A 27,263-nucleotide genomic window follows, 5' to 3' on the forward strand; every position below is an offset into this window, starting at 1 on the left:
CTACAAACAAGAAAATTATGAAATGGGAAAGCTCACTGGTAAAGGCAAACATAAAGTAAAGGTAGAAAATTATCCACACACAAATATGATATCAAGACAAGTAATCATAAGAGGAGAGTACAAATGCAGGATATTTGTAATGCATTTAAAATTAAGAGACCAGCAACTTAAAACAATCATGTATATATAGAGAGACTGCTATATCAAAACCTCATAGTAACCACAAATCAAACATCTATAATAGATATACACACCAAAAAGAAAAAGAAATCCAACAAACACTAAAGTTAGTCATCAAATCACAAGAGAAGAGAACAAAAGAGGAAAGGAAGAAAAAAGACTTAACAAAAACAAAACCAGAACAATGAACAAAATGGCAATAAGAACATATGTATTGATAATTACCTCAAATGTAAACAGATTAAATGCTCCAACCAAAAGACATACACTGCCTGAATGGATAAAAAACAAGATACAACAGAGACCCACTTCAGATCTAGGGACAAATACAGGCTGAAAGTGAGGAGATGGCAAAAGGTATTCCATGCAAATGGAAATCAAAAGAAAGATGGAGTAGCAATACTCACATCAGACAAAGTTAGACTTTAAAATAAAGACTGCTACAAGAGACAAAGAAGGACACTACATAATGATCAAGAGATCATTGTAAGAAGAAGATATAACCATTTAAAATATGTATTCACCTAACACAGGAGCACCTCAATATATAAGGCATATGCTAACAGCCATAAAAGGAGAAATTGACAGTAACACAATAATAGTGGGAGACTTTAACATCCCAGTTTCCTCAATGGATCATCCAGAAAGAAAGTCAATAAGGAAACACAGGCCTTAAATGACACAGTAGATCAGATGCACTTAATTGATATCTATAGAGCATTCCATCCCAAAACAGCAGAATACATTCTTTTCAAGTGCACATGGAACATTCCCCAGGATAGGTCAAATGCTGGGCCACAAAGTAAGACTTGGTAAAGTTAAGAAAACTGAAATCATATCAAGCCTCTTTTCCAACCACAACACTATGAGATTAGAAATCAACTACAAGAAAAATACTGCAGAAACCACAAATACATGGAGGCTAAACAATAGGCTACTAAACAACCAAGAAAAAAAGAAGAAATCAAAAAATATCTAGAGATAAATGAAAACGAAGATGCAATGATCTAAAATATATGGGATGCAGCAAAAGCAGTTCTAAGAGGGAAGTTTATAGAGATATAAGCTTATCTCAGGAAAAATCTCAAACAAACAACCTAACCTTACACTTAAAGCAACTAGAGAAAGAACAAACAAAACCCATAGTTAGTACAGGAAAGAAATCAAAGAGATCAGAGCAGAAGTAAATGAATAGAGATGAAGAAAACAATAGAAAAGATCAATGAAACTAAAATCTGATTCTTTGAAAAGATAAATAAAATTGATAAACCTTTAGCCAGACTCATCAAGAAAAAAGAGGGGAGAGAGGCCAAATCAATAAAATTAGAAATGAAAAACAGAAGTTACAATGGACACCACAGAAATACAAAGGACCATAAGAGACTAGTACAAGCAATTATATGCCAAGAAAATGGAAACTTAGAAGAAATAGACACATTCTTAGAAAGGTGCAATCTTCCAAGACTGAACCTGGAAGAAATAGAAAATATAAACAGACCAATTACAACTATTGAAATTGAATCTGTGATTTAAAAACTCCCAACAGACAAAAGTCCAGGACCAGATGGCTTCACAGGCAAATTATATAAAACATTTACAGAAAAGTTAACACTATCCTTCTGAAACTGTTCCAAAAAACTGCAGAGGAAAGAACACTTCCAAACATTCTATGAGGCCACCATCACCCTGATACCAAAACCAGACAAAGATACCACAAAAAAAGAAAATTACCTGCCAATATCACTGATGAACTTAGACACAAAAATTCTTAACAAAATATTAGCAAACTGAATCCAACAATACATTAAAAGGATCACACCCCATGATCAAGTGGGATTTATCCCAGGGATGCAGGGATTTTGAATACCCACAAATCAATCACTGTGATATACCACATGAACAAATTGAAGATTAAAAACCATATGATCATCTCAATAGATGCAGAAAAAGCTTTAGACAAAATTCAACACCCAGTTATGATAAAAACTCTCCAGAAAGTGGGCATAGAGGAAACATACCTCAACATAATAAAGGCCATATATGACAAACCTACAGCTAACATCATATTCAATGGTGAAAGCTGAAAGCATTTCCTCTAAGATCAGGAACAAGACAAGGATGTCCACTCTCATCAGTTTTTTTTTTCAATATAGTTTTGGAAGTCCTAGCTGTGGCAATCAGAGAAGAAAAAGAAAGAAAAGGAATCCAAGCTGGAAAGGAAGAAGTAAAACTGTTACTGCAGATGACATGATACTATACAAAGAAAATCCTAGATATGCTACCAGAAAACTATCAGAGCTCGTTAATGAATTCGGTGAAGTTGCAGGATACAGAATTAAAACACAGAAATCTGTTGAATTTTTATACACTAACAATGAAAAATCAGAAAGAGAAATTAAGGAAACAATCCCATTTACCATTGCATCAAAAGGAATAAAATACCTAGGCCTAAACCTATCTAAGGAGGCAAAAGACCTGTACTCTGAAAACTCTAAGATACTAAAGAAAGAAATCAAAGATGACACAAACAGATGGAAAGATATACCATGTTCTTGGATTAGAAGAATTTATATTTTCAAAATGACTATACTACCCAAGGCAATCTACAGATTCAATGCAATCCCCATCAAACTACCACTGGCATTTTTCACAAAACTAGAACAAAAAATTTTTAAATTTGTATGGAAACATAAAAGACCCCACATAGTCAAACAAATCCTGAGAAAGAAAAATAGAGCTGGAGGAATCAGGCTTCCTGAATTCAGAGTATACTACAAAGCTATGGTAATCAAGACAGTATGGTACTGGCACAGAAACAGAAATTTAGATCAATGGAACAGGATAGAAAGCCCAGAAATAAACCCATGCACCTATGGTCAATTAATCTATAACAAAGGAGGCAAGACTATACAACAGAGGAAAGACTTCTCTTCAATAAATGGTGCTTGGAAAACTGGACAGCTACATGTAAAAAAAATGAAATTAGGACATTCTTTAACACCATACAGAAAAATAAACTCAAAATGGATTAAAGACCTCAATGTAACAACAGATACTATAAAACTCTTAGAGGAAAACATAGGCAGAACACTCTGACATAAATTGCAGCGATATCTTTTCTGAGCCGACTCTTAGAATAATGGAAATAAAAACAAAAATAAACAAATGGGACCTAATTAAACTTAAAAGCTTTTGCACAGCAAAGGAAATCATAGACAAAATTAAAAGACAACCCACAGAATGGGAGAAAATATTTGCAAATGATGCAACAGACAAGGGATTTGTCTCCAAAATTTACAAACAACTCATGCAGCTCAATATCAAAAAACAAACAACCCAATCAAGAAATGGGCAGAAGACCTAAATAGACATTTCTCCACAAAAGACATACAGATGGCCAAGAGGCACATGAAAAGATGCTCAACATCACTAATTATTAGAGAAATGCAAGTCAAAATTACAATGAGATATCACCCCACACATGTCAGAATGGCCATCATCAAAAAGACTACAAATAGGGCTTCCCCGATGGTGCAGTGGTTGAGAGTCCACCTGCCGATGCAGGGGACACGAGTTCGTGCCCCAGTCCGGGAAGATCCCACATGCCGTGGAGTGGCTGTGCCCGTGAGCCATGGCTGCTGAGCCTGCGCGTCCGGAGCCTGTTGCTCCGCAACGGGAGAGGCCACAACAGTGAGAGGCCTGCGTACCGCAAAAAAAAAAAAAAAAAAAAAAAAAGACTACAAATAATAAATCCTGGAGAGGGTGTAGAGAAAAAACCCTCCTACACTGTTAATGGGAATGTAAATTGGTGCACCCACCATGGAGAACAGTATGGAGATTCCCTTAAAACTAAAAGTAGAGCTACCACATGATCCTGCAATCCCACCCCTGGGCATATATCCAGAGAAAACCATAATTTGGAAAGATACATGCACCCCAATGTTCATTTCAGCACTATTTACAACAGCCAAGACATGGAAGTAATCTAATTGTCCATCAGATGACACATGAATGGATAAAGAAGATGTGGTATATTGGAATGGAATGTTACTCAGCCATTAAAAAGAATGAAATAATGCCAGTTGCAGCAACATGGATGGCCCTAGAGATTATCATACTAAAGTGAATAAGTCAGACAAAGACCCATAGCATATAATATTGCTTATATGTGGAATCTAAAAAAAAAGAACTTATATGCAAAATATAATTAGACCCACAGACATAGAAAACAAACTTATGGTTTCCAAAGTAGAAGCGGGGATGAGGGATAAATTAGGAGTTTGGGATTAACATACACATACATACTAATCATAAAATAGATAACCAACAAGGACCAACTATATAGCACAGGGAACTATATTCAATATTTTGTAATAACCTATAAGGTAAATGAATCTGAAAAGGAATATATATATATGCGTGTGTGTGTGTGTGTGTGTGTGTATACATATGAATCACTTTGCTGTACACCTGAAACTAACACAACATTGTAAATCAACTATACTTCAATAAAAAAAAATGCAAGTTCGGATGTTGAAGCTGCAGCAAGTTATTCAGAAAATCTAGCTAAGCTAATTAAGAAAAGTGGCTACACTAAATATTTTCAATGTAGATGAAAAGCCTTTTAGTGGAAGAAAATGCCATCTAGGACCTTCATAATTAAAGAGGAGAAGTCAATGTCTGGCTTCAAAGCTTCAAAGGACAGGCTGACTCTCTTGTCAGGCTGATGCAGCTGGTGACTTTAAGTTGAAGCTAATGCTCATTTACCATTCTGAAAATCCTAGGGCCCTTAAAGAATTATGCTAAACTACTCTGCCACTACACTATAAATAGAGAAACAAAGTCTGGATGACAGCACATCTGTTTACAATATGGTTTACTGAGCATTTTAAGGCCACTGTTGAGACCTACCACTGAGAAAAAAAAATTCCTTTCAAAATATTACTGCTCATTGATAATGCATCTGGTGACCCAAGAGCTCTTATGGAGATATACAATGAAATTAATGTTTTCACGCCTGCTAACACAACACTCATTCTGCAGCCCATGGATCAAGGAGTAATTTTGACTTTCAGGTTTCATTTTTTACGAAACAGATTTCATAAGGCTGCCATAGATAGTGATCCCTCTGATAGATCTGTGCGAAGTAAACTGAAAACCTTCTGGAAAGGATTCACCATTCTAGAGGCATTAAGAACATTCGTGATTCATGGGAAGAAGTCAAAATACCAAAATTAACAGGAGTTTGAAGAAGTTGATTCTAACCCTCATGGATGACTTTGAGGTGTTCAATTTCAGCGGAGGAAGAAAATGCAGAAGTGGTGGAAATAGCAGGAGAACTAGAATTATAAGTGGAACCTGAAGATGTGACTGAATTGCTGCAATCTTATGATAAAACTTTAATGGATAAGGAGTTGCTTTTTATGGATAAGCAAAGAAAGTTGGTTTCTTGACATGTAATCTATTCCTGGTGAAGATGCTGTGAAGATTGTTAAAACGACAACAAAGTATTTAGAATATTACATAAATTTAGTTGATAAAGCAGCCACAGGGTTTGAAAGGATCGACTCCAGTTTTGCAAGAAGTTCTACTGTGGGTAAAATGCTACCAAACTGCATTGTGTGTTACAGAGAAATGGTTCATGAAAGGAAGAATTGACTGATGCAGCGAACTTCACTGTTGTCTTATTTTCAGTAATTACCACAGACACCCTAACCTTCAGCAACCACCTCCATGATCAGTCAGCAGCCATCAAAAGGGAGTCAAGATGCTTCACCAGCAAAAGGATTATGACTTGCTGAAGGCTCAGATGATGGTTAGCATTTTTTAGCAATAAAGTATTTTTTAATTAAGATATATCCTTTTTTTAGACATAATGCTATTGCACACTAACAGAATAGTGTAAACATAATTTTTATTGCACTGGAAACCAAAAAATTTGTGTGACTTGCTTTATTGCAATATTTGCTTTATTGAAGTAGTCTGGAACTGAACTTGTAATGTCTCTGAGGTAGCCTGTATTTTATTCCCACCATACTTCTAGACCTCAGTTCTCTCATTTGTAAAACAAGATGATTGAAATAGAAGATTTCAAGCACTGGTCCTCAATGCCAGTCCACACCATGTCATGTCTGGTCTACAGTAAAACGGTGGAGCTGGGGTTGGGGGGCAGCAGGGGAGATGACATTGTTCATATGCATAAGTTTTAATAGTCTTACTTGGCAAAATAAGCTTACATGTTCCAGGAACTGTGCTGGGCACTTTACCTCTGTAATCCCAACAGCAACCCTAAGAGGTAGGTATTATTACTATTACACCTCTTTACATGAAGAACCACAGTTTAGAGAAGTCCCCAAGGATATATAGCTACTAAGTGGCAGATTCAAACCCCAGTCTATTAGTCTCCAAATCTCAGACTCAATCAAGTATGCAGCCAACTAGCTCCACTCTTTCTCCAGGACTTCTCAAATTTTCCATTAACTAGTCATAGATATTGCTTCTCCTTTTAACCTTAAATTCTGTGTCCTCCAAGTGTTGCTAAAGTTTGTCCATATTCTTCCTCTCTCTCATATACAGACACACACACACACACACACAACACACAACACACACCTTACTTCCCTTCTTAATTCTATCTACTGAAGTAAAAAGGACTTTTATTAACCTTGATTTTTTTGTTTTGTTATGTTTTATTTCTTTCAATCTCCACAGGAATGTCCAGTTCCTGTTAAAAGTGGCTACCCAAGAGAATAGATACACTGACATCCTGTTTTAGGTGACATGAGGAGAATGAATAACCAGTTAAATTGAGTAGGAAACAGTGATAGTGAACATAAGAGAACTGTTCTCTTGGGCCCTGGTCCACTATATCTGTCTATTATATCTGTTCTTTTCAACATAGAATTTCTCCAGAGAAGCTGCCAGTTGCCTAACCTCTTCATTCATAAATTTAAGATCACATTACACTGTAAACATTAGCAGGTCATATGTTACAGCATTCCTCAAAGGCTTTTTTTTTTCAATTTTTTCTTCCCTTGTAATGTTACTAATTCCATACAAGGCAATCTGATTAAATACTATTCATATTCTCTAGAATATTCACAATTATTTACATTTCTTTACTTAACAGGGATAGTAATGATATAAAAATTTCAGCACAATTTTCTTTATGTCCAAAAGTAGCTAGCTTATTTGTAGCCAAATTTTATTGACCCTATATGAACTCATCACTTCTAAGTAACCAGCTTGAGGCTGCTGGTTAAATCCATAGTGACTTTGAGATTCTTTCATAATTGACCTACTCTGTTCTGTTTATTTCCACATGTAAATATAAAGCTTTAAATCTCCTTTCTTTCTTCTCATTAAAGAACAAAGTTTGTATGGGTAAAGGAAGAGGTGAAAAAATTCAACACTAATGCCAAATCCAAGGAAGCCTTTAAGACACTTTTATTTTTTTAAATTGCTATTTGTGTCTAACAATTCTTATTTGCTTGCCAACTCTAAAAGGAGCACTAAGGAAGTTGATATTAATTAAATTTACTATTTAAGTGTTCAACTGAAAAAGAAAATAGCTAGTTTTGTAGGTATCATCTATTTACACAATAAAGTTCTCTAAAAGATGTCCCTTATAGAAAAAGTATTTACAATGATATATATTGCTTCATGACTTAAGGTTTTAGCTTATGACTTTTCCATAAAACATATTATAAAGCCCCCAGTATTCATCTTTCAGGGTTCTTAGAGATACAATAATCATTGGCTGACTTTTTTTTAGGCTTTTTCTAAAGAGGAAAAACTACAAATACCAAAAATTAAATTAATATTTAATTTCAAATTTTGAGACAGATTGAAATTTTAAAAATAAAGCCTAACCATGAAAGTAGAAATATATTTAATTTAACCAGTATACTCTTTATACCAGTTTATTACTTAAAACTGTAAAAATCTTACTTAAAATTTAGTTGCTCTTCCCAAAGTTCAGTAAAAAAAAAGTCTTTCAAGTTTTTTTGAATTTCACTGAATTAATATCAAATAAATGGAATAAGATACCAAGCTGTTAATAAACACTTCAACACAAATGCCAATAATAAATGCACAATCACGAAAGCCCAGAAAAATTATATCAACATCCTACAGACGTAAAACAAGTTTAAATAATTTTCCACATAATAAGTACAAAGTCCACATTTGTAGTGAAGTTCAGTATATTTCATTTTAGGGATAATCAGAATGGATTTCGTTGAGATGTGGATAGACACTGAAGATAATTGTAAATGACTGTCCATGTACAGTCTCATTTTAGAAAGAAAAGAGCCAAATGGCATTACATTTAAATTCCTCATGAAATTTTCATAATGGAGTTAGCTTTAAACACCTGGAGGCATCCTTGTATGATAAAAGAGAAATAGCCAGAGGGAAGAAAGGATAAAAAAATGGCCGTTTATCCAGCCCACATCTACTTGTAAGTAACATTATTGGAGCACTTTTTTAGGGAGATGTCAGATAATAATTTCTGCTTTTATTAATGAAAATCTCCACTTACCGTAGCTTCATTGCAAACCGTGCACTTAACCACATGCTGGTGAAGCTTGCCATCCAAATTGATGAGAGATTGGCACACGCGGCAGTTTATTACTGGAATACCACTGGCATCTGGACTGGCAATGGCTGTATACGGAGGTGGGAGTTCCGCTAAAAAGATATTAGCCACTGAATCAGAGTCTCAGAGATATTACGGCTGGTTTGAGCAAATAAGCAATAGAAGTAAAGAAGGAAAACTATCAAAATTCTCCTGTTCTTTATGTTTTTAAAGCTGGCCAACATAATATAGTTTCAGAGCAGAAACACATATAGGACTATATTGTGAAATAGAATAATTCTTAGCTCCTAAAATCCAAATCACACCTGCCTAGGTTTACACCTTTTATTAACCTATACTCGAAATATTCACTCCATTTCTATGTGCAAATTCATAGAGTTTGTAATAGGAAGGTGATAATTTATGCCTAAAAGTAAAAATCTTACACTAATGATCTGACTCCCAAGAAATAGAAATAGTCAATGAAGACAAAGCTTTAAAATCACTTACATATATACATATACATAAATTGTGTAGTTGTCGTGCTCTGTTTATACTAGAAGCAGTATAATAACTGCTGAGTATGACAAGAACAAAATAGGGTTTTGGTGGCAGTCAAGGAGAGACAAAAACGAACCCAGGAAAACTAAACATATCAACATGGAACATGTTCTAATTAGAATGGAATTATGCTAATTTCAGAGAAAAAACAAGAATGAAGTAAATTTAACAATTTTTGTCTCAAACTTTCACCTAACATTAAAAATCTAGAAAATGTATCAAAGTATTTATGGGTAAAAAATATATTGTCTGGGATTTAATTTAAATACTCCAAGAAAAAGATGGGTTAATAGATGCAACAAGAGTATATTTATGAATATAAAGACACAGAAGGTCATTTTGCTCTTACTACTTTTGTGTATGTTTGAAAATTCTGAAAATACAAAGATACACACACACACACACACACACACACACACTGCTTTTTGAGAGTCCTTAAGTCGACTGATTGGGTAGAGGGTAGAAGCTCAGTTTCAGAATTGTGTTCATATACCAGAAGTATATATTTGTTACAAAAGTTAGAGAAAAAGAATCTAGATATACTATTCCAGAATGGGATTTCTAAAGGGGATTGCCTAGCCTAATTTTGTAGCTATCTTAATTATAGGAATAGGAGCCCCTTTCAAGGTAAGATTTTGTCATAGCCCATCTAGAAAAGGCTACGCCTCAACACATGATTGAATCCCCACTAAAGAGAACTGATAGTTCAAGGGGCTACTGTGACACTATAAAATACAATAACAATAACTAATCATGAAAAGAGCTATTTTTGAAATAGAGATTTTTCTATCCACTGGATTAGATTCTGAACTCTATGATAGTCTGAAATGAGTTAGAGCACAGCACATTATGGTATGTTTAAAATCCGCATATTACCACCTGGCATCCTTAGGGTATATCAGGTAGATTTTTTAGACTTGCAAAGAATTAACAACAAGTGTTATCCATTCAAATATTCATAATAAACCAAATTTCTGCAGCAGCCAAGGCTCTGAAAGAGGTCACATTGAAATGACAATATGCACACATCCCTGGAAGTCTTATACCAGAACACTGTCAAACACTGAATTTATAAAGAAGCTATAGATGTCTAAATTATAAAAATAGTTTTATAATTTATAAAACTATAAATTAGGTACACGAAAAGCTGCTCAACATCACTAATTATTAGAGAAATGCAAATCAAAACTACAATGAGGTATCACCTCACACCAGTTAGAATGGGCATCATCAGAAAATCTATAAACAATAAATGCTGGAGAGGGTGTGGAGAAAAGGGAACCCTCTTGCACTGTTGGTGGGAATGTAAATTGATACAGCCACTATAGAGAACAGTATGGAGGTTCCTTAAAAAACTAAAAATAGAATTACCATATGACCCAGCAATCCCACTACTGGGCATATACCCAGAGAAAACCATAATTCAAAAAGAAACATGCACCCCAATGCTCATTGCAGCACTATTTACAATAGCCAGGTCATGGAAGCAACCTAAATGCCCATCAACAGATGAATGGATAAAGAAGATGTGATACATATATATGATGGAATATTACTCAGCCATAAAAAGGAACGAAATTGAGTCATTTATAGAGACATGGAACGGCCATAGAGACTGTCATACAGAGTGAAGTAAGTCAGAAAGAGAAAAACAAATACCGTATATTAACGCATATATGTGGAATCTAGAAAAATGGTACAGGTGAACCAGTTTGCAAGGCAGAAATAGAGACACAGATGTAGAGAACAAATGTATGGACACCAAGGGTGGTGGGGGTGGGATGAATTGGGAGACTGGGATTGACATATGTACACTAATATGTATAAAACAGATAAGTAATAAGAACGTGCTGTATAAAAAATAATAAATAAAATTCAAAAAACAAACAAAAAAATAGTTTTAAATCCTTGAAAGAATTTAAGGTTGATGCAGAATGACCTGTAATGTATTAATCAAGAAGAAAAAACAGGTTAAAGGATCAATGTGTCAAAATACATTTGAGCCTGTGCAACTTGCAGATTATTTTATCAGATCTTGGTAAAGAAGGTATTGTTCTGGGAAAAAGCATACACACCTCACTAGAAATTCAAGACACACTGCCTGGTGTGTAATAATAATTTTTTAAAAATAATTATTAGCAATAGCATTATTAATAAAAGTTTCTTCTTTTGCCTTTTCCTTGAGTTATAAAGTAACATAAAGTAGGTCTCCCATTAATTCCAGGTTTCCACCTTACATAGTGTGATAGAAAAGAAATTTAAAGGCAAGATAATTTCACAAAGAAAACAAGGGTATTGAGGGTGAGGGGAAGAGGCCACACATTGCAGCTACATATAAGGATGGTAAAACCCATGCACTCCAACAGGCAAAAGTTTTGTTCAGTGGAATCTCCTAAAGATTTCAATGGTTTATCTTTTTTGGTTCTGATACATTTGAAGTGTATCAGAACCAACAAGACCCTGTGAACTTTTCCTCTAAGATTTGTACTATATAATTTTTAACCTGTAAAAAAAGAAAAGCTTTCAATGACAAAAATATGCCAGAATCTTCTGGAGGCTTGGGAAGTGGAAGGAGGGGGAAAGAATGAGTGAGGATTAGAAGTCTAAAATGGGAAAGACTATAAGCTCCATGAGGCCAAGGTCATGTTTGGCTTGTTCAGGACTGATACAGCACTTGTTATAAGTGCTTGGTCTATGATAGGTGCTCACTAAATATTTATTGAATGGATGATGGATGAATAAATGAATGAATAACTGAATCACTGAAATTTATCAGGCTCATCTATTTCTCCTGGGAAAATGGTACTAAGTATATTACCACTACTCTCCTTGGAGAGGAGCTAGGGTCCTAGCAGGGGAGTACAGCATGACTGAAAAAAAGGCTCTCTTCTATATATAGAATGCCCTCTCCAAATCATGCACTGAGAGAGGGAAGTGGACAGGGGACACTGGCCTGGCCCACCAGATAAGTACAATCAATCCAAGAGATCAATAGAATAACAGATGTTGCAGCCTAACTGCTCCACTAAACAGTGCTTTCAGGCATATAATTTCAATTTTCTGTCCATTAATTACTTTAGCACTAAACTGATTTAGAGATATTTCTTGTACTTTTATCCCAAGGAAACCTTGACCTACAACTCCATCTCCTCTTGTAAAGGACTTGTAATTACAGAAATTTATTTCACTGTCAGTAAACCTGCAATGATTAACAACTTAGATTGTTCATTTTGTCTCTTTTCACTTTAAAACAGTCAACAGATCACCACTATTATACCTATTTTAAATTTCTGCCCTGGATAAAAAGTCCACTGTAATCTCAGAACTTGGGATCATTGGATATTAAGAGTCACAAAAGTTCCTCATTTTGGAAGAGTCTTACTTGTTATTTAAACAATGATAATTTTCTCTATGGGGTTTGCCTAAGTGAAAAATCTTTTTTCTCCAAGTGAGCAGTATTTGTTAGACCAGTAGTCCTCAAACCTGAAAAACCCCCTCAAAGTTCCAGAATTATACAGTGTTAGAAATTCAAGCAATCTTAGTCTAGTATTTAGTCTAATTTCTTCATTTTATGGAAGAGGAAACTGAAGACCAGGGATTCTGACTTCTTAGTAGACTTTTATATAGCACTTCAGCAAAGCCAAGAGCTGACTCTTCTCCCAGAGGTCACTCCATAATGACAGCTGCCTCTCTTAATGAATAATGATTTAATATAGGGAAAAGATGTAAGGACTAATGGGGATTCTGCACAAATACTTAGACAAGAATCAGATCTGAGTTAAAGGGGATTAGGAGGAGGAGAAAGAAGAGTCAGGGAAAATGAAAATTAGAACATAATATGAAGAAAGAATTAGTTCATGATAAAAAGTTCACAGGGCTTCCCTGGTGGCGCAGTGGTTGAGAGTCCGCCTGCCGATGCAGGGGACACGGGTTCGTGCCCCGGTCCGGGTAGATCCCACATGCCGCGGAGCGGCTGGGCTCATGAACAATGGCCGCTGAGCCTGCGCGTCCGGAGCCTGTGCTCCGCAACGGGAGAGGCCACAACAGTGAGAGGCCCGAGTACCGCAAAAAAAGGAAAAAAAAATTCACAGTAAAACTGAGATTCGTAAAAGAGACAAGACAAAATAACATAGATCACAAGGCATACATAATGGTCTTCCTTAAAACACTCAAAAGGAACCATTATTATTCTATAAACCCACAAGTGATCAAATTACACTTTCCCATCATAAACATCAACTTAATTTATCTATTTTATGCCCAAAAGCTCCTCTTTCCTGCTAATTCATGCTGGTGTAATAATCCATACTTCATTTTTTACCAGATATACCCAGATATAGCATTTTAAAGGTTGCAAATGTTTTGCTGGATAGCTCTGATCTTTATTATCTCAGTTATTCCTTTATAAATCTCTGCAGTGACAATATTTTCCAGTTTAATTCACTTACTTCACTAATACAGTCTTATATGCAGTCCTGGCCCTTGACAAAGATGTACCAAAGTTGAAAAATGACATCAGATTAAAAAGAGAGATCATTTAGAACACTATGATTATAGGATGAGCAAGAAAAGTATAAAGGACCAGCCTGTGAGGAAAGCTCTGGCTTTTTCTCCTCCATAGGATTTTTGTGGAGAGTATGGTTAGGGACAGGTTGCACTTCGCTGCTATGGGATATCTACTTCCTGTGTAAAATCTCTCCAGTCCAGTTCAACACAGAGAAAGGGGAGACCACCTTCTGTTCCTCCCCTCTCTGAAACCAAAGAAATAAAACTATTCCAGGAGACTCTTGGATTCTTCTAGAACCATTATACCCTCATAAGGATCCATCTGGCTAAAGTCAGTTTGGAAGGTAAATGTGCCAGCTATTAGGCTACTGACTCTCAGCTCCAAATCCACCCTTCTATGCTTTGTCATGCTGGTGCTAAAACTCTCCAAACCACATTTTTTCTTTGTCAGCTGGCTGCAGGTTATGTTTTGTTAATAGGAGGTGATAAACAGAACCTGCAAGGTTGAAGGAGGAAGAAGGGACTTGTAGCCCTTTCTCTAGGTGTACAAAATCTTTCTCAAGGGCTCAGAGACATCACCACCAGTGGGCTGGTGCCTCTGAGAAGTCATGTTTCAGTTATGTTCCTCTAAATTACTAAATTTTAATAATTCCAATCTCTTCCCTTTGTTCTCACCACCCTAGAGGTAATAGCTGCTTCCTGCATTTAATACCTATTTGATGTTAGAGTAATATCTTTACCTTTTAGTTACCTACTTAACAACTTTATACCAAATTAATTCTTTCTGTTATATTATATTGTTTGGTTTCTATCTTCAGGTCCTAACTGTTATAAAACTCATACCAGGTGTAATCCCAGGAAACAGACCCTCAAAAATGGGATTGGAGAAATGGGTTGGTCATGCCTTGGGCTTGAATGCAGTGCTGAGCTCCTTTACCAGTGAGACATAGTATGGTAGTGATTGATGGCATGCAGTGGCATCCTGGTGAATCAGATTATCTCCTATAGATGATTGTGATATTTGAGGCGCCTTTACTTGACCATTATGGCAGTAATAATTACTGTGTGGATTGTGATATGGGGTAAAATGAGAATCTCAGGTCCTTAAACTCTCAGCGCAAGTCATGGTCAGAGAACTTCTATTGCAGCCCTAAAAATATTGCTTATTTATAATTGTCACAGGGCTTATATTGCTGAAAATCAAATACAAAATTTATTTGTATAGATAGCTAAATTATAAGGTCAGGGAAACCCACAGCCTTACCAAGTCTGCCATGTGAAACTTAGGACACTGATTGCAAAGAAGTGGAACTCTGAAACTTGGAATGGGGCCATCTAGTTGTACCCAAACAGAGCTGAGAATCTTACACTCCTGAGTCACTCTGAGCCTCCCCTGTGAGTGGAGCACAACATTTCTTCTTCTATCTGAGAATATGAGCCTCCTTTTAATGGAAAACTGTAATAACCTCACCTGAAGTAGTTGTCTTACAAGGAAATGACCATTTTCCTTAAGACCCATCATCAAACCCCTTATTGCCTCAAGACCCATAAACTAGGATGAAATCTCAACAAGCCTTAGGAGGACAAGTACAAAGTGTAACTCAGAAAGAAGCAACTAATACATCAAGAGAATTGCAATGTTTTAATAATATATATTGTCAGAAACCTGGAGAATATGTGTGGGAATGAATCTTATGGGGGTTAAAGCAAAGAGGATGGAATATAACACTGAGTTGAGCCAAATTTAATAATCCTGGTGTACTTGACAAATGTTCTGGTTTCAATGTTTGTTTTAAATCTGGAAGTGGCTCTATCAGTTTACTTGTTGGTTTGATGAGACTTGGCCTTACATTCAATGAGGTTGAAATGTCAAAACATCCCTAGCATGATGCAGAAGAAGCAATCAAAGGTTTAAGGAGTCAGGAATGTTAGAGTGAGTTTATCATATGAAATCTGCATCCCACACCCCACTACATCCCCTGAGAGGACCCAGAAGATATGCCTTTAACTAAGGCATTGATTTATACGTTATTTAGGGGAACACAAGCATTCTGCTGTGGTGGCTCTCCTACATAGGCCAGGCATTACAGTGCAGGATGACTCCAATAGAGATCATGGAATCCCAGAGTAACAGAGGCCAAATGGCAGCACTTAAAAGTCAAAGACAAAGTGGGTACATTTAATGTAATGGGAAATAGTGGATATTAGAAAATTTTGATCCATAAGGACCTTTGGCAGTGGCTCATTGAAATAAGCCTAAGAATGAAATGGATGGGTAACCTACACAAATGTTACTTGGTTATATATGATAGAAAAATCTAGGTCTTAAAACCAGCAACATGACTTGAGTAGCCACAGTGATGAGTCCTAGTTTTTCAACCAGTTTCCAACAAAGCTAATTCACAGACCCAGAGCATCTTCATTGAGGGTTTGTTGATGCCTCTGACAAATGATCCAGCAACACTACTATAAGTATATATTATAAATCTCCAAGTCTCCCCCAAAGACCTGAGATCATTTACTAGAGTGACTATTCACTGGGGAAAAAGAAAATACCCAGATATTTCAGGTATCACTAGAAACTGGCTCGTAAATGGTGCTAATTCCTCAAGACTCAAAACTCCAATGTGGGCGACCTGTCAGAGAGGTTATATAGATGGTCATCAGGTTACAGATGGAGTCTTGCCCCAGATCCACCCATAGTGGTCCAGTAAATCTGGGTACCCACGCTGAAGTTATTTTCCCAGTTTCTGAATATATTATTGGAACAGACATTCTTGTCAACCAGCAAATACCTAAATTGGTTCTCTGGCCCACAGATTAAGGTAGGAAGGGTCACACAGAGGGTCCCTGGATCTTCTACCAAGAGCAGCTCCACATTCCCTGGAAGGACTACAGAGGCAGTGCTACTATGAAAGATGTAGGAGTGGTAATAACTGTCACATCTTCATTTAACTCATTCATTTTCTAAGTTTGACTGCTGCTCCAGGGCAATTCTAGTTTTGTAACTGAGGGGATGTGATATAAGCCCCCTCTATGAGCTCTGATGCCAGAGGAAGTCAAGAGGTCTTCAGCTATAGTTAGGCAAAAAGCAGCAGCCAGCCAGGCCCTCTATGGTGGATTTCCAAGAGTTAGTTAGCACTCAGTCACAGGTACTTAGCATCTGTTCTGTACCAGGTACTGTACTAGATGTATGTCAGGGATACTATGGAGAAGAAGGCATACCCCAGGGCTCAAAGAGCTCACATTCTTAACATGTAGAAAGACAGTAAAACTACAAGTACAACTTGGTGTGGTAAGTGTTCTAACAAGGATATACACACACGGGACTTTGGGAGTATAGAAGAGGGCGTATAAATCTGACTAAGGCGCAGTGTGTCAGGAGCGAGGTGTAGGGGAGGGAAGAGAAAAGTCACTCTAGCACAATTTAGCATTCAAGTACTGCAATCTTTCTATATATTTTAACCATTAACTCCTTTCTCCAAACTGCAGCTCTAGAAAAACAGCTATACCTTATTAAGTTTGGTCGTGTAATCAGCTTGGCACCAATACCAATCTACATCCTAGTGCCTCTAGTATTGCTTGTAGGAGCTTATGTGGGTCCATGGTAGACCCCAAGGCAACAACAAACTGGGTATTCTTATACAGCTGGTGATGATGAGTACTGAATTCCACTATGGGTAGTTTATCTGCTATTTTTCCCTCCCTTAGTGGTCTTAGGCATTTGGGTTGTATCAAAATGCTGCCATATAACTGGAGATACTGGCAAGAAATGCCCAGTGACCTGCCAATGACAAATTCCCAGATAACAAAAACTTCTGCTCTGTCTTTTCTATTTCTCATTAGGCAATATTTTTACCTCATTCTAGTGCATTTCATTTGTGGTACTAGTACTTCCTTCCAGTATTGGCAGTTAATAAGTTACATATTCTCTCATTTTATCAACTACTGTGTTTATTTTTATTGAAAAAAATACAATTTTTTCTGACACGATTTATGTGAAATCATATTGTTTGTATATGCATGGCTCCATTCTTAATTTTTTATTTACAATATTGCTTCCAAGAAAGCATGTGTTTCAAGAAAAATATAGAGATACTAATTTTTAGTACAGAAAAACAAATTGTTTCCAAGGCAAAAAATGTACCTGCCTAGAAATTTAGAAACTCTTGCCATAGCCAGAGGAGGTAACAGATTCCTACTCTGTCACTCTTCCTAGACAGCTCATTTTCACTCTTACAGACTTGCTTTTTCTAAGAGAAAGCAAGACACTCCTTTGCATATACCTACTATACACACTAAATGATAACTTGCAGCTTACAAGTATTCATGAATCACAGTTATAAAATATACTTAAATATAACTGAACCCAAAATTTGTTTTAAGACATTTTAGATGAGAAAATATGAGAGGGGAAATTACCTCAGTATATGGGGAAGGGAAAAAGTTCAACTGGATTTGCAATGTTTTATTTGCTTCAATATATGAAACAGTATGGCATAATGTTAAGGTCTGATAGAATTAGATGATGATATATGAATGATTATATTATACTCAGTATTTTTCTATCTTGAAATATTTCACTCATTTTTTTAAAAAATGACCTAGCGATTAATAGATTATAGATAAAAGTCACCAGTTTAGTAATTTTAGAATTTGGGACATATTCATCATAAATCTAAGCAAAATCAGATAGATACAATATATGGAGTGAACTGAACCTCTTAGAAACAGTATTTATTTTTTAAGTATATTTAGTGAATAAATCCCTTCAATTCTAGTGCTTAGATATTTCTACCACATGGGTCAATTAAATTTTATTTTAAAATATAGCGATTAATAAAAAAAATCCAGAAGTTAATCCATTAAGAGGAGAGTTCCTCATTGTAGCCAGCAGGAAGTATAGTGATGGAGATCCTTCCTTTGCTATGTGGGCATTTCTAATGAAACAAATGGATTCAGCTACATGCTCTGCTGGATCACTTCCATCTTTTGTTCTCATGTTCTTCTGTAAACCTGTAAAACCTTCACTCTCTAAGTGACTTCAAAATCACCATGATGGCATCCTTCTTTATTTTCTCACTCATTCATTCATACGACTGATCCTTGTTGAGTACCTAGAAATATAAGATCAAGTGCAAGAGACTATGTAGGACTCACAGATAAAAGATACAAGAATCCTGTCTCCCTCCTTGTCTCCCTTGATAAGGTCATGTCCACAAAGAAGTATTAAAATATATAGTAGAAATGTTGAGAGATATTGCTTCGGGAACATATATCGTCCAGTAACAGAGATTAGAAAGGATTACATGGAAAGAAAGGACTTTGACGAATGGGTAGAATTTGAATGCTTCAGTTTCTAAAATCCCTTTCCTACTTATCTACCCATAGGAAGCAAAAAGTAAATCCTCATCTAGAGAAGACCAGAAGTGCCTAATAAATGATACTGGTATGAGGCAATGAGCATGGTCTTAGGAAAAAGCAGATACACATAGTGATACATTTCCCATATCAAAACAGGATTCTTCCTATTAAGATCTTGACAAGTGGGAGTAATGGACCAAATCAAACACAATGAAATATAAGGTTCCACTGCAAGGACCTGTAGAGAGATGTGGGGACATGGTCTAAAAAATAGCATTTGTTACATTGTTCAGGGTCCTAGTCAAGGATAAACTCTACAAGGATCAATAACATAATGTGGCCAAAGTGCTTTCTGATACATTAAATTTTTATTAGTAACATATTTCCATGGCTCAAAAATCAATATTAATGTAAAAAATATATGCTTAGAATTGTTACTCCAATTTCTGTGCCAATCTACCATGCCCCACTTCAGAGATTTCCACTTAAATTACTATTTTTTTAATCCTTTCAGTGTTTCTTTAGCCTGGTACAGGTAATATATACCTGTAATATGTAATACACATATTCTTTTTTTCTCCATCTTTCATACAAAAAAAGGGAATATGGGGCTTCCCTGGTGGCGCAGTGGTTGAGAGTCCGCCTGCCGATGCAGCGGACATGGGTTCGTGCCCCGGTCCGGGAAGATCCCACATGCCGCGGAGCGGCTGGGCCCGTGAGCCATGGCCGCTGAGCCTGCGCGTCCGGAGCCTGTGCTCTGCAACGGGAGAGGCCGCAACAGTGAGAGGTCCGCGTACCGCAAAAAAAAAAAAGGGAATATGCCTTCCTCATTCTTCATCTTGCTTTTTTCACTTTATTTTATATCTTGGCAACCTTTCCACAATGGTACGTAGAGTTTCCTCATTTCTTTTCCAGCTGCACAGTGTTCCAGTTTGTGGGTATATCACAGCTTATTTTGGTGATTTTAAAATATTAAATTTTAAAATGCAAATTCTTTGATACTCATCCCATTAGAATTGAAGTCTATGTTCCTTCACCTTACGTGCAGGTGTTTGGACCAATAGAGCATGGCAGAAGTGACACCATATTTGACTTCTTTTTTTTTTTTTTTTAACATCTTTATTGGAGTATAATTGCTCCACAATGGTATGTTAGTTTCAGCTTCACAACAAAATGAATCAGTTATATATATACATATATTCCCATATCTCTTCCCGCTTGCGTCTCCCTCCCTCCCACCCTCCCTATCCCACCCCTCCAGGCGGTCACAAAGCACCGAGCTGATCTCCCTGTGCTATGCGGCTTCTGAGACTAGGTCATAAAAGGCCATATGGCTTTCACTTAGGTCATCTTGTGTTCAGGCATGTCTGATAGTTTTAATAATAACCTATGTCCTCATTAGGGACTGGCAGTAAATATAAATACTACTTTTGTTGAGCAAGGCAAAGCATTCTATACAGAGAAACAGGATCCCTGAATTCTGTAAACTTGGAAAATGGTTTTCTTATAAATAACTTTGTATTAATTGGCAGAATCCATACAGCTCAGTAGAAATCAATGTTTATTTGGGAAATTCCTATGGTCTAAGATTAATAACTCAGGCGTCTGTGAAAGTCTTCTACTTTAAATCTGCTCACTATCCCTTCTATGTATTGCTGTTCCTCTGGATGGTGAATCTTAGCACTTTAATCTCTGAAACTTTAAAACTTCACATGTTCAAATGATGAACTATTAGAGGCTTTCTTGTATACTGTGTTTTGTTTTTTTTTTTTTTGCTGTACGCGGGCCTCTCACTGTTGTGGCCTCTCCCGTTGCGGAGCACAGGCTCCGGACGCACAGGCTCAGCGGCCATGGCTCACGGGCCCAGCCGCTCCGCGGCATGTCGGATCTTCCTGGACCGGGGCACGAACCCGCGTCCCCTGTATCGGCAGGCGGACTCTCAACCACTGCGCCACCACGGAAGCCCTGTATACTGGTTTTAAATCCATATTATGGATCTGTGAAGCTTAACTATCTCAACTTGACAAAGCATAGGAGGAAAAAATATTTTGCCATTGCCTTTAGAAATACATGCTTTGAATAGAATGCCCTGACTGGTCATGTGGCACATACAAATACTTCCTATGGAAGAAAATATTATTGCACGCTAGTTGGTCTTCTGATGCTTAAAAGAGCCATGTAACACTCCTTAATGTTCAATAATACTGTCTTTGCAATTTTCAAAAGGGTATTGGAAGAAATAGAAATTTAAGTACAAAAGGGACATTGGAAGTAAAAGAATGAGGTAAAAAAAGATAATCATCATCTATATTTTAAAGTCACAGATATATTCTCTTAGGTGTATCCAGATTCCTTACCAAGAACAACTGTGTTATGGAATATAAAAGCGAAAGGGAACACACTACACCATTCCTTCTCAGGTGGAAAACTGAGGCCCAGAGATGTAAAGTAACTACTCTGAGGTCAACAGCTAGTAACTGGCAGAAAGAATTCAAGTGTCAGGTCCCCCAGGCCAAACTACACCTGGTGGCAGATCATTTCTGAGACTATACAGGGATTTAGTTATATAATGCTTGAGAAACACATGAAGACCAGGAAGAGGAGATACACTTTTCACTTCTTTTTCACATATTTATTTTTATTCTTACAAAGAAAAAGAAGTTCACTTTATAACAGCAACCAGGGAAAGGAAAAAAAATCTAGAAAAGTGCCAAAGCAAAACAAACTCTGATGCACTCCCTACTCAATCCACCAAAAAAAAGTATGGAAGTTCTCTTGAAAGAATAGCAGGCAGAATGTGTTCCCTTTTAAGAATCATTAAAGGGTTGTCATTCTCAGGTTATGCAATATCTCTTCATCCTTATAAAAATGGAACTCATAACAGCTGAGTGTAAAGCTGTACTCAGGGTTGTCTGCTTTTCCCCAAAGTGGAAGGATTAGCATTTCCATTGATCACTTCGCAGACAGTAGCTTACTGCCTTCAAATAGTTATGAACATCCGTCCTGCTAACTCTCCTCTCTAACATCTGAGCTATCTAGCTAACATCTGTATGCATCTGGCAAATCTTGCAAGATTTTTACAGAATGCTCTGTCCTAGAAGTTTGACATTCCTGAAAAGAGTTTGAAGAATCCTTGGAAATAAATGAGAAGCCGAAAGCATCATTGCCCACTACAGTGAAGTATTACCATACATATAATAAATAATTGTTGAATGAAATGTACTCCTCAGGCCTGATCTCTCCCCAGACTCCAGACTTGCACATCCAATTGCATACTGGACATTTCCAATTGAATGATGACTAAAGGTATTTCAAACTCCACTTGTCTGAAACAAAATATTTATTTCCACTGTCCTTCTCCTCACCACCCCCGCAACACACACCCAACTCCTTCTGTTTGCCCATTTTAGAAAAAAGTGCAATTTTTTACCTAGCTGTTTAGGTCATTTTTGAGATTTGTGATTCCTTTCTTTCCACTGATTCAATCCATCAGCAAGTCCTTCTGCTCTATGCATAAAATATGTCCTGAATCTAACCACATTTCACTGCTTCCATCACCTATACCCTGGCTCAGAACAACATTACCTCTTGCCTATTCCACTGTAACAGCCTCCTGATTAGTTTCATGTCTTATTAGCCTCTTATCATTTTTCACCCAATAATTCATTCTCCAAACACCAACCAGGATGATCTACTTAAATGTAAAACATTTAATATCTCGTGTCTCTCGTCTGCTCCAAGCCCTTCATGGCCTCCCATTATCCTCCGCACACAATCCCATTTCTGATGGTGGCTTACAAAGCTGCCATAAAACTTGTCACCCACCATCTGCCTCTACAAGGATGAAGTACTAGCCACTGCAGTTGCTGACCTTCAACACACCCTGAAAGGAGTTCACGGCAGAGATCAGGAATGAGGCACTATGTTCCTCGGGAAAAACTGGCAGAACAGGCCTTCAGAGAGTTAGGTATTTTCCAGGAGAAGATATTATGAGCCCAATTTTTTGCATCTTCTCATATCTAGAAAAGCACTAAAATCATTAAAGGAGACATCTGCTCCTCATGACTAGCAGCAACCTTCTGCCAAAATGTGTGCTTGATTGCATGTACCCCTTTCACTAAAATCACATATATACTGACCTCCCACCTTACCTCTTTGGAACAGTTCCTCAGAGGTATCTGAGGGGCTGTCTCCCAGCCTATATTTCTCATTTTGCCCCAAATAAAACTTAACTCATAACTCTCACATTGTGCATTTTTTCAGTTGACAAAGCTCTCCTGGACTTCCTAGTCTAGTCCTCTAACTTCTTCTACCACACTCCCCTAAGTCACCACACTCTAAACAACTGTCCTCCTTGTTTTATAACAGCATGTTTTGTGCCTGTTGTTCCAGCTGCCTGACACACGCCTCCCCTAAATCTTCCAACAGCTGATTCCAACTCATTTTTCACGTCTCTGAGCAATTGTCATCTTTGAGATATCTTTCCTGAACACACTACCTGAAATACTCCCCACACCACCATTTACTCTATCCTCATGCCCTGCTTTATTCTCTTCACTCTCTGGAGTTATAATCCTTACCAAGTGTATCTCTCACTGAAATGTAAGCTCCCTAGCATCTGGAACAGTGTAACAGGTGCTCAAATATTTGAAATGATAACTGACTGAATGAAACATTTCTTGATTAATATTTTAAAGATGTTTGGTAGAGCCAGGAAAAATGTGGGCATTATAAAATAGAATAAAAGAATCATAGAGCTTGATGCCTGCTGAATAACAGAAAAGGATTATAATAGGAAATGGGCTTGCCATAATATTGGAAAACTGGAAGCAGATATACTTCAGCAACGTTTGGGCTCTATTTTCCCTTCATAAGGATGTGGTCTCACTGAAGGAGATTTTGATTCAAGAACAATTTTGTACAACAAGTATCTACTGTACAGCACAGGGAACTATATTCAATATCTTGTAATAAACTATAATGGAAAAGAATCTTAAAAAGACTATATATATATAGTATAACTGAATCACTTGGCTGTACACCTGAAACAACATTGTAAATCATTTGTACTTCAGTAAAAAACAAACAAAAAAGTACCATTTTGAAAAAAAAAAAAAAACTCCCTTAAATGGAGCATCAGCTTTAGCACACAGCACAGTATCAAGCTTCCCTACTTTCTCAGTATCACAGCAGGTCCACACCCATATTGGGACCTTCACGGAGCTTCCGGTAGCAGCTCTCAAATATGCTGCATCTATTTCCACTCATTGTGACAAACTGGTTTCTAGTGGGTTTCAGAAACCTTGGCAAATATTGATAAAATGAGAATTTAATTTAATCTTACAGTTGGTTGTGCATATAGTGTGGGTCCCTGGGTCTGCATCATCTCTTCCTGCCGGTCCACAGCCAATCTTAAACTCTGCAAGGATGCAAGGAGGTTCCGAAATTTAAAAGACTGCCCAGGGCTTCCCTGGTGGCGCAGTGGTTGAGAGTCCGCCTGCCGATGCAGGGGACACGGGTTCGTGCCCCGGTCCAGGAAGATCCCACATGCCGTGGAGTGGCTGGGCCCGTGAGCCATGGCCGCTGAGCCTGCGCGTCCGGAGTCTGTGCTCCGCAACGGGAGAGACCACAACAGTGAGAGGTCCGCGCACCGAAAAAAAAAAAAAAAAAAAAAAAAGACCGCCCAAATAGATTCAAGGACTCTAACTCAGTGCAATGGACTGAATGTTGTGTCCCCTCAAAATTCATATGTTGAATCCTAACCCCCCATTAGGAGGTGGGATCTTTGGGAGGTAATTAGGTCATGAAAGTGGAGACCTCATGAATGAGACTAGTGCTCTTATGAAAAGAACCCATAAGAGCTCTCTTGCCCTCCTCTGCCACATTAGGATACAAGGAGAGGTTGTGGGTCTGCAACCCACGCGTTCTCACTAGACACCAAATCTGCTGGCACCTCCATCCTGGACGTCCCAGACTCCAGAACTGTGAGAAATAAATGTTTGCTGTTTAAGCCACCCAGTCCATGGTATTCTGTTATAACAGCCTGAACCAGGACACTCTAGTGCCTAGTAAAACTCTAGTCTAGTGTAGAACATAGTTCCAAGTGAAATAAAACTTTGCCTCACTTTAAAGTAAGGCACCATTTTTAACTTTCGATTTCTTCAGGCAGAGGATCAGTAAAAATATACTTTATTTATTGTACAATTTCTAAGAAGTACAAAAGTTCATATTAAATAACATCTCTCAAACCAGGAGTCAATTTATTTTCTAGTCACTGAAAACATTTCCTCAAGCAACTTAGAATTTACACACTTTTTAAAGTGAAACAAGGTGAAAAGGAAATGGCAATGCCTTCTAAACTGCAATTATGTTTCATAGGAAATCTAAGTGTGTTTCAGAATAAAGGAATATTAACCTCTTCATTGAAGTTAAGTTGCTTTGAGGTAATTTTACAATTAAAATAAATGCGCATTAGAGTATTACATTAGATGGAAATGAACAGTTCTTCAATTCTTTAAAAAGGATTTGAATATAAACATTTTTTTTTGAATTTTATTTTATTTATTTTTTACACAGCAGGTTCTTATTAGTTATCCATTTTATACATATTAGGGTATATATGTCAATCCCAATCTCCCAATTCATCACACTACTACCCCCACCCCCACCCCCCTTGCCGCTTCTAAACAAACTCTCACTAAGGTCACTAATAACCTCCATGGCACTAAGTTCAAATGACATTTTTTTAGACCTTATCTATTTGCTCTTTCTTGTAGCTTTTGACATGTTTGACCACCCCTTTCTCGAAGTGTTTTCTTCCCCTTGATTCTGTGATATTACAGTCCCCTGGCTTTCATCCTACCTCACTGGAAGACACTTATCAGCCTTTTGGCAGGCTCTTCTTAATCTGACTGCTCATTAAATTTGGGAGTTTCTCAAAGTTTTGTCCTAGGCTCTCTCTTCTTTTATGTTATTCTTTCTCCCAGAGTGGTCTCATATAAAGCTTCCCAAACTTTTTCACATTTTGGTACACAGAGAAAACAACAATATTTGTATAGCTACTCAGAGCTGGAGGCCACTGGACTAAAGGCTTCTGCTACTCCAAGGACTGAGAATAATCCATATCTTAACACATGTATGTTCTATCTCGTCACATTCCGTGGAACACTGATGGGGCTTTGGGAAACTCTAAATCAAGATCCATGTATTTGGCTATCACCAATATGTAAATAACACAGGTTTATATTTTCAGCCCAGATCTCATTTCTTAGCCCTACACCTGTAAATCCAATTGCTTATCTGACATCGCTTCTTGGATATTTGAAAGCACCTTAAATGTATCATGTCTAAAACTAAGCTCATGATCTGTATTCTTCAAAACCTAGTCTTCTTCTGGTGTTTTGCCTCAGTGTAGGCAATCACACCAAGTTGTAGAAGCCAGAATTCTAGGAAATATCCTTTCCACCTCCCTCTCATTCCTACATTCAATCTATCATCAACCCCTCTTCAGTAATTCTTAACATCTACGTATCTCTCCACTTCTACCACCACCTGAGTCCAAGTTATCATCACAGTTTATCAGATTTGTCCAAATCATTATAGTAGCCACTCAAAGTCATCTATCCTCATCTACTCTGGCCCTTCTCTAATTCATTCTCTAATCAATAGATAGAGTAATTAAAAAATAATAAAAGATCTAACCAGATCATCCCTTTGCTTAAGGCAAAATTCTTCAACATGACCCATCATCCCTGCATGCACTGATTAATACTTATTGTTCTGGTCATCTGTTGCTGCAGAACAAATCACCCAAAAACTTAGGGCTTAAAACAACAATTTAATATTAGCTTTCATGATTCTGTAGATTGTTCAGACTCAGTTGGGATGTTAATCACCTAGAATCTGCCATGCAGGTGCAGTAAGAATTTGGCTTGGCTTGGAGTCATCTGAAGGCTCAAATGGGCATCCAAGATGGCTTCTTCACTCACATGTTTGAGGGCTGGTCAGGCAACCCTCTCTCCATATAGCCTCTGCAGGTGGCTAGTTAACGGTTCCTCAAAGCATGGCAGTCTCA

The 27,263-nt window shown here is 37.2% G+C and overlaps 1 protein-coding gene across 1 annotated transcript in view; it reads right to left on the reverse strand.

Moving 5' to 3' along the window:
- Positions 1–27,263, reverse strand: part of PIP4P2 (phosphatidylinositol-4,5-bisphosphate 4-phosphatase 2) — an 84,978-nt gene that overhangs the window by 53,379 nt on the left and 4,336 nt on the right. The window contains exon 2 of the mRNA XM_004283222.2: positions 8,723–8,871. Coding sequence (XP_004283270.1) covers positions 8,723–8,871 — 149 coding nt within the window. The remainder of the gene's footprint in view (positions 1–8,722; positions 8,872–27,263) is intronic.

This window comes from Orcinus orca, chromosome 17 (genome assembly GCF_937001465.1).
Source record: "Orcinus orca chromosome 17, mOrcOrc1.1, whole genome shotgun sequence".
In the NCBI taxonomy this organism is placed as follows: Eukaryota; Metazoa; Chordata; class Mammalia; order Artiodactyla; family Delphinidae; genus Orcinus; species Orcinus orca.